At 39.1% G+C, this 13,056-nt stretch overlaps 1 protein-coding gene across 1 annotated transcript in view; it reads left to right on the top strand.

Moving 5' to 3' along the window:
- The window catches only part of LOC140136855 (uncharacterized), a 68,163-nt gene that overhangs the window by 39,149 nt on the left and 15,958 nt on the right, over positions 1–13,056 (top strand). Inside the window, exons 5-7 of the mRNA XM_072158457.1 lie at positions 6,645–6,830; positions 8,383–8,478; positions 10,524–10,644. Of these exons, the coding sequence (XP_072014558.1) occupies positions 6,645–6,830; positions 8,383–8,478; positions 10,524–10,644 (403 nt within the window). The remainder of the gene's footprint in view (positions 1–6,644; positions 6,831–8,382; positions 8,479–10,523; positions 10,645–13,056) is intronic.

Below are 13,056 nucleotides of genomic sequence, written 5' to 3'. Positions count from 1 at the left end.
TAGGCCTAATAGGCCTATATAGGCCTACCTAATGGGTTGTGAAATAGGCCTCAATATGGAGAAAAAATTTAATGACCTTTGTGCATTGCAAAAATCCCCCCCCCCCCCGCATGGCAAAAAAACATGAAATTTTTAGTAGGCCGAGAGGGCAGTGGCGGATTCAGGAATAGCGCGACCATCGGGAGGGTGTCTGAGGCCCGGGTCTGAGGGGGAATGTGAGCCTCGAAACGGGGGGTAGGCTACCAGTGCAGGGCCTCAAATTGCAAAACCTGTGTCTTGATGACCTACTATCAAAATGATTTTGCTGGAACAAATTGATATTAAAAATGGACCAAAATACTCGGCGCTTATATACTGGCTTGTCAATCCAATTAAGGGGTGTTGAAAAAAAATGAGACCCCTCAACTTTTTGGATTGTTACAAAATTCAGAGATGCACAGACTGACCCCACAAATTCTGAACTTGCAAATCGAGCGAGCGAAGCGAGTGTAACTCTCGCCCAGCACGGCCGGGGGTTCGGGGCCCGCCAAGGGCCCTAAGCCAGATGGTTTCTGCACATTTCGCACCACAGGAAAGGACATTTCAGAGGTTATTAAAAAGAACATTTCAAAGCTCCTGGCTTGTTCTACACTTTTAATAACAAGTTCTTCCTTCAACAATAACTTCCTTCTTCCAGAAAACATGCTTTAAAGGTTCGAGTTTCCTATACTTTTATGCACAAGAGACACTCTTAAAAAAAGTTTTTTGGTTTTATTACATGACCAATATGGCTGATGTTGAAGTAGAAAAATAAGGCAATAATTAAACATTGTGCTTGGTATCCACTGCCTCCCCCACCCAACCCCAGCAACCGGCACCCTGGGCCTTCACGTTCAGTGGGCTTTTAGTTAAAATTTCAAGACGACAAACATTTTTAGCAGATTAAGCACCACAAAGAGTACAATTTTGACATAAAAACCTGAGTGTTTTAGACTTTTTTGAAAAAAAAATGATTCCTTCAAGGTGGTTTTAAATGTTCAGTTTCCTATACTTTTGTACATGAGAGACATTCTTCAAAGTTTTTTTTGACCTAATATAATATTAAACATGGCCTACATGACTGAAATTGATAGTATAGGCTTATAATGCATAATATAAAAACAATGATTCATCAAATTGTCCCCCCCCCGGGATGTGGGAGGGCCCACATGGGGTACTAATGCATGAAGAATACATTGTATGATATATAAGAGTAATTTGTAAAATTCGGTATGTTAAACATACAGAGTGTCGCTACAAATTGGGACTTGAATAGTAGGCCTATATCCCAAGGGAAATACATACACACACTCACTCACCCCCACCCAACCTCCCCCACCCCACAGCTAAAAGGTCCACATCAAACCTTTGACCCAAGTTAGCTTCCATTTAGACTTAAACATGACTTGATCTTAGAATATACATGGTATACATAGGCCTATACGGCATCAGTCCATGCAGCATCATCTCAAACGCCATCGCTCATTAATACACATTGCATACTTATTACTAGGGTAATATTCATTGAGGAAAAAGAGATGAGTTTTTGAACGCAAAACCCGACAGCAATCAGTGGCATGCTGGTCCGATAATTATATAATGGACTAAAATTCATCAATTTTTGGTATGAAAAGGTGTTCTCAATAATATAAAACTTTGATTTGGCCACGATGCATGTTAAATGAGTACCATTATCTAGCCGAGTCATCCAGTCAGGGTTCTAAGGAATTTTCATTTTAAAATTCGAGATTTTCTCAGATCCGGAAATTGGGATATATAGAATGCGCAATATAAAAACAATAATTCATCAAATTTTTGACCCCTCATCCTCTTCGGGTATGTGGGAGGGGGCCCACACGGGGGAGGGGGGTACTAATGTACATGCAGAATACCCCCCGCCCGCCAAAATCGCTTGCCCCCCCTTATATCTCGCCCTTAAAAAATCGTTGCCCCCCTGCACATGCCAAATTTTTGGGATCTCAATTTACAAACTTTAAATGGTCTTTATACATGTTATGAAAAGTGCAGCGTGAAGGAAAATTTGCATATTAATATTTTAAGCTTATCCGTACGGTTTTCCTAAGCATTTTTAGAGTGTTTTATTTAAAAGGCGTCCCAAGAATGTGTGCCTAAAAATCACTTGCCCTCCTCTCGGCCGGCCAAAAATTGCTTCCCATCCCCTTTCGCTCGCTAAAAATTTCTTGCCCCCCTAATTTTACCCTCCCCAGGGCTCATAATTATTGCATGCACAGCCTTTAGACGTCCCCATTTTCTCTGCTAAAACAAACAAAATAAACATGAAACGCCCACCTCAACGAACTAACTAAACAGAGCCCTACAAACAAATACATCTTGAAACGCAAGCCCGTCGGCCGTTCGTGCTATATAAACATGAATGTAATAGGCCTAACCGAAACGATTCTGTCAATCAAACTCCAGCACAGCCCGTTATTGGCCAGGATTTTAGTGTGAGGGATAGGCCGAAAAGACAAATTTTTATCCCAATTTGTAAATTTTTTATCTCATTTTTAGTCATTTTAAGGCCCGGTTTTAAGGACTCTTTGCTGTTCCCATGTATTCCTGAAAATTATCTGTGGGGACGTTTCCCCACCGACTTCTGGGTGCCCCACTCCCACCCAATCAATCACAGGCCTCAAAAATATTGACCGGGCCGGTCGGTTTTTTTTCTGGCTACATTACAATAGGGCAGTGTCTTTTAGGTCGAAAAGTGCGTCTTGGGTCGAGCTTGCAACTGGTGATCAGTTTAATTGCATGAGGCTGACATCTTTATAGTATGTTTTATAGAGATAATTGTGTTATGCATGACAGATGACAAGCTATTGTTTGTCAATCAAATTTGTTACCAAGCATCGGTAAACAAATTTAACAATAGGAGATGACTGAAGGTGACAAAATAAGCTAAAATGGTCATTTTTACACTTTTTTAATTTTTTTTATTTCACATGATTGGTATGCATGTTTTCTTACGTGTAAGATGATAATATATTTTTTTAGCTGACAAAGCCATAACAGATTTTGTATAACCTTAAATGGTTTATATACAATACATGTTTCGAGCGCAGCGAGCAGGAAAATTGGCATTTAAGCGATCCCGTACTGTTTTCCTAAGCCTTTTTAGAGCGTTTTATTTAAATGTGCCCCATGAATGTGTGCCAAAAGTTGCTTGCCCCCCCTCTCGGCTTGCCAAAATTGCTTTGTCCCTTTCTACTTGCCAAAATTCCCCCGGCAATTTTACCCTCCCACCAGGGCTCATATAGTCATATAATATATGAGTATAATATTATTGCACAGCCCCTTATGAGAATCTTTGTGCGAATCGATTCTACTGATTGGCGTCGGATCTCTGAGCCTGGAGTTCTACTTTTCATAGCCAAGGTGTTTTTCCATGAAAAATGCTATCATTGTAACATTGAATTGAACAATTAATGTTTTTGACTTGGTCAGAATGGCAAGATATATGTGACATGCATGATCAAGGGGAATGAGTCACATGTCGACGCTGGTCGAAAATGAGTTTTACTAGGGGCCTAAAGAGGACATTTAGTGCTTTCAGAAACTGAAAACCCCACGTTGATACGACTTAACTTTGCGAAGTTACGTCAATTTATCAATCGCTGAAAACAATGTAAAACAAAAGAATTTGAACTCTTTCTTTGCCAATATCTCAAAATCAATATTAGCGACATGCGACTTATTTCCCTTTGTAGTGTCACATATAATCCCGGGGTATAATGCTGGTATTTACAGAGCTCTGTCTGATTTATTGATCAATCGCTGAAAACAATGTAAAACAAAAGAATTTGAACTCTTTCTTTGCCAATATCTCAAAATCAATATTAGCGACATGCGACTTATTTCCCTTTGTAGTGTCACATACATGTACAATCCCGTGGTATAATGCTGGTATTTACAGAGCTCTGTCTGATTTATTGCCACCACTTTAGCTACCTATAATAAGCTATCTATTCGTGGTATTCGGAGAAATACTGTGGTAATCAACCAAACAAACATTAGACATGCAATCAGGCAAGATGAGGTAATTGTCCTGTGGAAGTGTCATAGGGCAGTGCATGGATGGTTGGCATCAGGGCATTTGTTCCTATTTTTGGATATTTTCATTGGAAAAAATAGAGAAAAGTGGACATTTGTGGAGTTTTTTTGGGTTCCACTGTACGTGCTGTAGTCCGCAAATGATGCAAGTCGTACAAGTATGTGTATCGTGAATCAAAAAAACATTACAGGATTCTTGTCTATGATCTATTAGTGGTGGTGCAATAATTATGTGTACCCCAGGTGGTGAATTATAGGGGGCAAAGATTTTTTGGCAGGCCAAAAGGGGGGACAAGCATTTTTGGGCAGCTCGAAAGGGGGGGTCAAGTGATTTTTGGCAGGTCAAATGGGGGGGGCAAGCAATTTTTTGGCACAGATATTTTAGGCACCGTTTCTATATTACGTCCTAAAAAGGTGTAGGAAAACGTTAGGAACATGTTCAAATATGCAAAATTTCCAAAAGTATATACAAAATGTAGCAGATTTTGCAGGATTTGAAAGGTGGTGTCAGACGTGTCTGCAGTTACTGCACTAAGTTATCAGTGTGACGGAAATCTCATCAAAGTTCACTTCCCATTGACAAATAGGCTATCCAATTAGAACACTATTTACAAGTAATTACAAAGCGGAAGTTTTGACCAGGTTATGTCCTCACCCTCACACTTGGGGGTTGGCTATATTTGTGTCCAGGCTGCGTGTGTATCATCCAAGATACTGTAAATAAAAAATGAAAAACAAAATGCTTGTCTTTGTCTGAAATCGCAGAATTCTGGAGGAAACACAGAAAAAAAAGCGAATTAATCGGCTTCAAAATTCAACATAATGAAGTGAAATAATGTTTTAAAAATGAACTATCATTTAAGCAGTTTAGGCCCTGTATATCGATCTAAGAATTGCCAATCACAGCCATACCCAGTCTCTGTCTTGCGATATTGCAATAATCTTATCGGAATTTCCATCGTAAAAAGTACAAAGTGGAATTTGACATTTGTAAAGCGATAAATTTTGGGCTTTAGTCTCAACTTTTAAAGTAATTTCCCAATTATTTGATAGTACCAATTTTCCGATTTTTTGTGTGTGTATAAACAAAATTTCTGTATATCGACGACATTCTGTATCATGAAATTCTTCCGGCTAAATAATATATCACTCAGTTCTCTCCTGCCCTGGACCAAGGAAGCTTGGATAAATTCTGTGCAATTGTTATTGAAATTAAATAGGCAGAAAAGAAGAAAGACAGGGTATACTGTTTGACAAAAGCTATCGGTGATTATCAAATGTATTTTTGTAATTTAAAAGTATTACAACCTTGATGGTTTTAGAGTTGAGCGTGTGGCACCACTGGTGCGTGGGTGTGCATTTGTGTGTTGGGGGGGGGTGTACGTAAGTAATTAAATGCAAACGTGGACCTACATTAGGATATACACAGTAAGACTGAGACAGTGGACACACCTGAAACTGTGGACATCCACGTTTGCTAGCTATAACCAAGACAATGCAAATAATGTAAAAATGCATTTTAAAGTGGTCCACCTGGGGGGGGGGTCAAGATGGGTCATGGTTGGATAAGAATTTGTCAGGTGTGTGTGAGGTGTGAAGTCGGGTTTGTGGGTGTCCTCGGTTAGATAGGATTAAATCATATGCAGAATAAGGTCCTCGTTTGTAGATATTTACAAACGGGGGGTGTGTTTGGTGGGGTGCGTGTGTGAAACTTCACAATAGAAAATTCCACACTTGGGAAGTATACAAGAAGAGATGTGTCATGTGTGTATATACCGTATTTCGTCAAATAGTCGCCCCCCCTCAAATAAAAGCCCCCCCCCACCACTTTTTTCAACCAAGATGTTTCAAAAATGCCGATATTTCCATGCTATCTTGTGTAGTAAGCTTACCAAGTTGCGCACATGGTCGATAATAGTGTCAGAAGGCGGTTTTTCTAGTTCATAGTTCGTCATTTTAGCGTGTGTTTTTACTTTACCTAATGATTTTAACAGGAATTATCGTTCTAAAATTGACCTTGAGTAAACGCCCCCCCCCCCCCTGGGAAAATGTAACGCCCCCGGGCGTTTATTTGAAGAAATACGGTAGTCAAAAATCACACTAATCCTCATATGTAAATTCAAATCATTATCAAATGTAATTCTGATGGAAAATTCTATGCCATACCTGGGATTAAAATTTTTTTTTTTATGTCAAGCATATTTAGGCATTATCGGCTGAAATCTAAGAGATAACGCTGACAAATCTTCGGCCAGGCACAAGTGACCTGGTGAACCAAGGGGGTCGCCATGTAGATAGCTGATCGGGCCAACTTTTTTACAGGACAGTCAAGTGTAGCCAACAATCGGGCTTGTTACCCTGATCGGAACGGACTGTAACGAGGTCTTTTAATCATGGGTTGCCTTTACCAGATGAGCCACGGGGAGAGCCTTTAAAAAAAATTTTTGTTGGTCCTGTGGGGAATTGAACCGGGGACCTCTCGCACCAAAGGCAAAGACCTTTTTCATTTATACATGTTTCTATAATCACACCTTGATGTTTTGTTTTTTCTACAGTTAACACAACTGGTAGAATTATACCTGTACGGCAATAAACTGACCAGTCTGCCACCAGAGTTAGGCCACCTGGGAAACCTGGAAAGGTTAGCACTCAATGAAAATGGCCGCACTACGTTACCTACAGAGCTAGAGAAGTTGGGACTCCTCAAAGTCTTGGATCTTAGGCATAACAAATTGAAGGAGGTAAGTAAGCAAAGACTTTGGATCAGGAGAAGTCATACTCTATAGACCACTTGGCATGTGACGTCATTGCCCGGCAGTATGCGCGCGCATTATGGCAATTTCCATTGTTCGTTGCCCTGCAGTGTGCGTATGCATCGTAGTCTGCTAAGGGCGCGTGCATTTTATCTCGGCCGCCACATTTCATATAGTACAGGAAAGCCATTGAACAGTGTAGCGGCTCATTCGAAAGCATATCGATAGACGAGTCCTCGCCTTTGTTGATAAACAGTGATGTCAAGTGGTCTATATAAACAACCAGGCTAGAGGTACTCTGTACAAATTGCTTATACCGATTCTGAGGGCAAGACCTGTGTAACCTGCTTTGTACACGTCGACCCAGGTCACGATCTGTCTACGTGACAAACATTGCAGGTCAGTCAGGGTTAGAGGACAGTTGCAATCTGACTGCTGCCATCCACGTAATAAACCTGACGAGCACCTTTGTGTACTACCTGATATGCTGCTGTCAATCACCATGCACAACGAGTGAGAATGACTGATCATGGTTAAATCATGGTTAGCATTATGTTAGCGAGTGATTAACCACTCGCCTTTAAAATCTAGACGGCAAGGCCTGGTAACAGTCACATCCACTGCTTTGTACGCGTCGACCTAGGTCACGGTCTGTCTACGTGACAAACAATGCAGGTCAGTCAAGGTCAGAGGACAGTTGCAATCTGTCTGCTGCCATTTATATATTAAACCTGACGATCACCTTTGTGTACCACTGATATGCAGCTGTCAATCATCATGCACAACGAAAGTGAGAATTACTTGGTTAAATCATGGTTAAATCTGTAATAAAATCATATAAACAATTCTAAATAGGTAAATATACCATACATTTTGTTTTAAAAGGTAATTAGATAATTTATGAAAGAGATAATTACTTACAACTACAGAAAAGATGAGAAAATATGTTTTTATTGCGGCATCGTGTGCCAACTAAAGGCAGCATAAGAGTGAATGACGTCATTCTGCAATGAGTGCAAATGTAGGCCAAAATCAATGATGTAGGCCAAGCTAGCTATTAGTCACCTAGCTCTTATACAAGGTCCCGAGCTCACTCTGTCCATACTTTTGCGATCGAAGTAGCGCCTGTCTAATTTAGTACTCTCAGCTACAACACTATGGGGAAGCTGCTATATTGGATTGTCTCTCATAGGCACCAAAATAATGTACCTATGGCACTCTTGGGAGAAAGCATTAATATCGATAAAAAAGTCAAGTTTTGAGATATTAAAATATCTAGAGCTATCTTAAGAACCAGTGAACCAATACCATGCTTGTTTGTACTCATTTTAATACATTTTTCATGCTGATTCATGCGACTAGCAACAACATGGAATCAGAACATCACTTGTGGCCACATCAATAAACAAAGCCATATTTTTGTGATATGACTGCATAGTACATTTGCATTCATCTGTATGACAGGAAAGGGGTGTTTGGAATTTGAGTAAAACACGGAACTGCTCATTTCTTATATACTATTCTAATGTTTGTCTTTCAGATTCCAGAAGTAGTGTACACACTCACATCACTCACCACACTCTTTCTGAGGTTCAATCGTATCGCGCAAGTTGGTGAAGAAATTGAGAATCTCACAGTAAGTAGTTAGGGCTGCTAAGAAGAATACACAATTGCGTTATTTACCGCAATTTATGTATTTTTGACATTTGGAAAAAATCTTTAAAAAATGTGTGTGTGTTTTTTCAATTTTTTTTTCATGGATTTGGATAGTCCCTTGATAGTAGCTGTTAGCTGTACTTCATATTGGGCTCTTTCATTCAAAATACACACTACCCCTGTGAAGATTTTGGACATATCTTCCACAGAGGGAGTATGAATTTCAAATGGAATGAGCACATTAGCAACTCCATTTGAAACTCACTCTCCTGCAGGGGAAGATTCAGGTTGAATCTTTCTCAGAGGGCATATGAAATTCTATTGGAGCTGCTTAATGTGCTCATTCCATATGAAATTCATACTCCCCCTGTGAAAGATATTTCCAAAATATTCCACAGGGGTAGTGTGCACTCAGGTATAAGCCCATTTGTAATTTTCTTCAAGTTCTTCAATCAAATCGATGCTTTTCTCTTACATTTAAGAACAAATATATCAGTTGATAATTAACATTCCATACTTGTAATTAAAAAAACATTGACATATACAAATGGGGATGATTGTTCTTATTTTTGAATTCAAGTACTAGCCAATCCACGGTTATAAGCCCACCCCCATTTTTGAAGTGAAATCTGCCATCGGGGGGTGGGGTGGGCTTGGCTTATACCTGAGTAGTTACAGTACGTACAGAATTGAATAAATATCAAAATTCTAGGCGAAAGTCTTCCATTTTTCACATCCACATGCATATAAATGGTGCCAGTAAAAATGATACTTGTTCAGTGTGACAAATTAACCCCATGAGAACTACCTGCCGATTGGCCAAAAAGAAAGTTTTCACTATCAATTGGCCCAATCAGCAACATTGTTAGAATAATTTCACCACGCAAAAATATTTGGGTGAATTATTTGCAAAGCTCCATTCTGATTGGTGATTAAAGTGAAGATATCATGTAATTGACCAATCAGAGACAATGATAGATCGGCAGATAGTGCACAGGGGGTTAATGTTGATTGACTGTAAATTAGTAAGGTAAGCAAGAAATCACTCTTAGGTTTAGACAAGTTGCAACCAAGAGTTCCTTGTCTTGTAAAGATGTGCCTGGTCACTAGAGACGCACCGATCATGATCGGCAGTTCTGAATCGGGACCGATATTTGCCTAACTGGTTCTGAATCGGGACCGGTAAAAAAGTAAACATTACCGATTATTGCTACCGATCACACCAGCAGCTGCACCAGCCTGCTTTTTAAGCTTTCAAGCTCACAAATCAAGTTACGTTGTACAGATGGATATAATTCCATAAGATTTAAGTTATTTAACAAAAACAAAGGTGAATTCCGGGGTAAATTACATGTACATCACAATGCGCGAGCCAGTTCTCACGCTTGTGTTGGTTTGTTGCTGTTTCGGTCGCTGTTTTGCTGACGTGACCTTGGGCCCGGACCTGGGGAAACCCCAACCAACTTCGGCGCTCCTGTCATAGTACTGTGTGTGTGGTGATCGCTCCAATTTAATTGAGAATGGCTTGCAGCGCAAAAGACCCCGGAAACCAGCATGCCCACGTGGCCTTGACGTTTTGCCATGAATGGAAATTAGAGCTGTACCATTCGGAGGATAGGGGTGTTTTGAAGAAAAAGATACGAAAGCAGTATTAAATATAATTATTTGAACAGAAATGTGAAAAATAAATAAATAAATGAGATTGAATTATGGGCATAAATGGTCATCGCTGACGCAAGTATGAATTAATGTGTTCGTATCGACACAAGAACAATACTAAATCAGTCTACCGAAAGGCAGGAGTAACCAACACAGTGGCATGCATGCCTTCGAATTCGGAAGTCATGCACGTAATTGTACTAATCTGGTTCTGGTTCTGAATCGGCTGATCACTTAGCAACATAATCGGTAATCGGGCAGCAAAGGCTGATCGATGCTTCTCTACTGGTCACCATCTTTTTTTTATTTTACCAAAACTTGTTTTTTAAACACACATTCTGTCCTTGTCACAATTTCAACCCACAGAGTCTCACAATGCTGAGCCTGAGAGAGAACAAAATCCGCGAGCTCCCACGTGGAATTGGTCGGCTGGTTCATCTTATTACATTTGATGTGTCACATAATCACTTAGAACATCTACCAGAAGGTGAGTACGCTAGGATTCACAACATGTTCATCTATCAGGGCACAGTTCTTTAACCCTAATACATTTGTACATTCATTGAATGACCTTTAAAACTTTGGGTACAAAAACTCATACTCTGCAACTTGAGGTCAAATTGTGCACTATGAGTGTTTAATTAAGGTTATTGAACTATGCCATGTGGTAGTGCAGGCAAGTGGTAGTGCAGGCAAAACAAAACCCAGTTTTCTGGGAATTTCTAGGGCATATGTACTTCCTGGACAGATTTCCTGGAAAATTCATGACCTCTTTCACTGTGCTGATGACTATGATTAAGTGATCTGCCAGAATTTGTTTCTTATTTCAAAGAAAATGGCTGAGCAATTTTTGAATTGAAAATTGATTGCAGTGTTCTATGATAGGCATGCTCACTAATATGTTTAAATTTCGCCTAAAATTGTTTTCATTGAAAAGAGAATCATTTAAGGAGGCTGTGTACTCTCAGACATGCATGTAGTAAAAGTGCAATAACATTGTAATAATTCGTGCAAGACATATAAAAGTATACATTTTTATAAAGGCAAGACATCAATAAATCTTAATATAAATACAGATTTGGGGTAAAAACAACAAGTATGAAGAAAATCACAAAAAGTGAGTTTTTGGCAATATTTGTTAGGTACATCATAACAAAAAACACTCTTTCCAAAATATTTTATTTTGTTTTTAGCTCAATCTTGAGGCCCCATTCCAAAAACGTTTTTTTTATTTTTTTGATATTGGCCTTAGTTTTTGAGATATTGACCATATAAGGCATCAAATTGAACTTTTTAAAATTCACAAACGCCTATTTGCACAAAATGATGCCTAAAATCGGAAATAGACCAAAATATAAAAAAATGAGAAAACCGTTTCTTGAGTCGATCATGCTTTTACGATGATCATATTTGCTTACCTATAGATGCTGTATTTATTGAGTTATCGTGTACCTAAATCGTCATTTTACCGAGAAAATGAACATTGAAATAATGGCGTTGAAGTTTAAAGTGGTCACATTTTGCCCTTTCATCGAATCTCACAGGAGAATGCGGCAGTTTTCGTTTTTCTACCTTATATTACGTGAACATCGGGTAAATCCACAGCCCGTTGAGAAGTTTGAGCGAAATCCATTCATAACTTTATATTCAAATCGAGGAAAAGAACTTGAAAAAACTCACATTTTATCAGCTAAAACGGAGCCATTTGACCACTTGAAATTAGTGTTTCCAAAGGATGCGCCACGCATGCAGATAAGCGTCGCGTATGTGTAGTATATCTGTGCGTTAACAAATTGCGCGCGACATTTAGCGCGATGTGTTGTTATGCCGCGTGTACCCCCGCTGATACAACAAAGATTTTCTCTCTTTTAAAATTGCAAACACAAATGAAATAGTGAAATAAAATCCATAAAATAGCGCAGTTGGAGTTTATAAATCTGGATTTTCTTACCTTGTATTTATAAAAAGCATATCAAAGTAACAAATATCAAAAAAGCTCAATTTTGCGAAAGAAGAAACGTCTTGAGTACACAGCCGCGTTAACTTAAAAAGTGAGGGGTCAGTCATGTCTGTAGGCCAACAATTGGCAATGTTATGAGGAAAAGTATGCTCGCCTGAATGTCCCAAATTTTGTGTCCCAGCATTATCAATGGCTTCCTGTGATGTATGTATTTTATGGCTAAATTATGTTCATATTTATATTTTTATATTCATATTATAACCTGGTGCAAGATACACATATCTGATCAACTCAATGTAGACAGAAGACAACTAATATATCGTATTGTTTGTAATAAACGCTCCCCCTCTAATAAACGCCCCCCTTCAATTTGTCTGTGAAAAATTGACAAAAATTCCATACTATATCGTGTGAGTAAGCTTAACACTGGCATCAGTCAGTCAATCTTGTCAGGGACGATCGGTAAATTACATGGACAAAACCTCACACTTCCATCCATTCCATTGCCTAATTATGGTAGAATTTTACTAGATTCTTTCTTGATGATGTACTTACTGGTGTAATTTTGATGCATTTACCACAAAGATAATATTTTCCACGGGCGTCGCCATTAGCATAGCCATAAATCCCTCTTTTCTACAGGAGCACCATCAGGAAATTCAACCCAATTTCTAAGTTTTTTTCACTGATAATTCACCTACAGTAAACGCCCTCCTTTTGGAAAAATGCAATGCCCCCGGGCGTTTATTACAAACAATCCGGTAAGTGTATAAAACACCTAATATAATATCATAGATAGGATGGATGTGGATTATTAAATGGCCATGAAATCTCTTGATTGTTTCTTTGAAGTCGGTAAGGCCGGCGTCGACAGGTCCTCTGTCGGAATCCTGTCAACAAAGTGAATTATGTCAACATAGCGACAGAACTTCGTCCATG

The sequence above is a fragment of the Amphiura filiformis genome, chromosome 17 (assembly GCF_039555335.1).
Source record: "Amphiura filiformis chromosome 17, Afil_fr2py, whole genome shotgun sequence".
Taxonomy (NCBI): domain Eukaryota; kingdom Metazoa; phylum Echinodermata; class Ophiuroidea; order Amphilepidida; family Amphiuridae; genus Amphiura; species Amphiura filiformis.
Note: the sequence above shows the minus strand (reverse complement) of the source record. Positions and strands in the feature narration are given on the sequence as shown.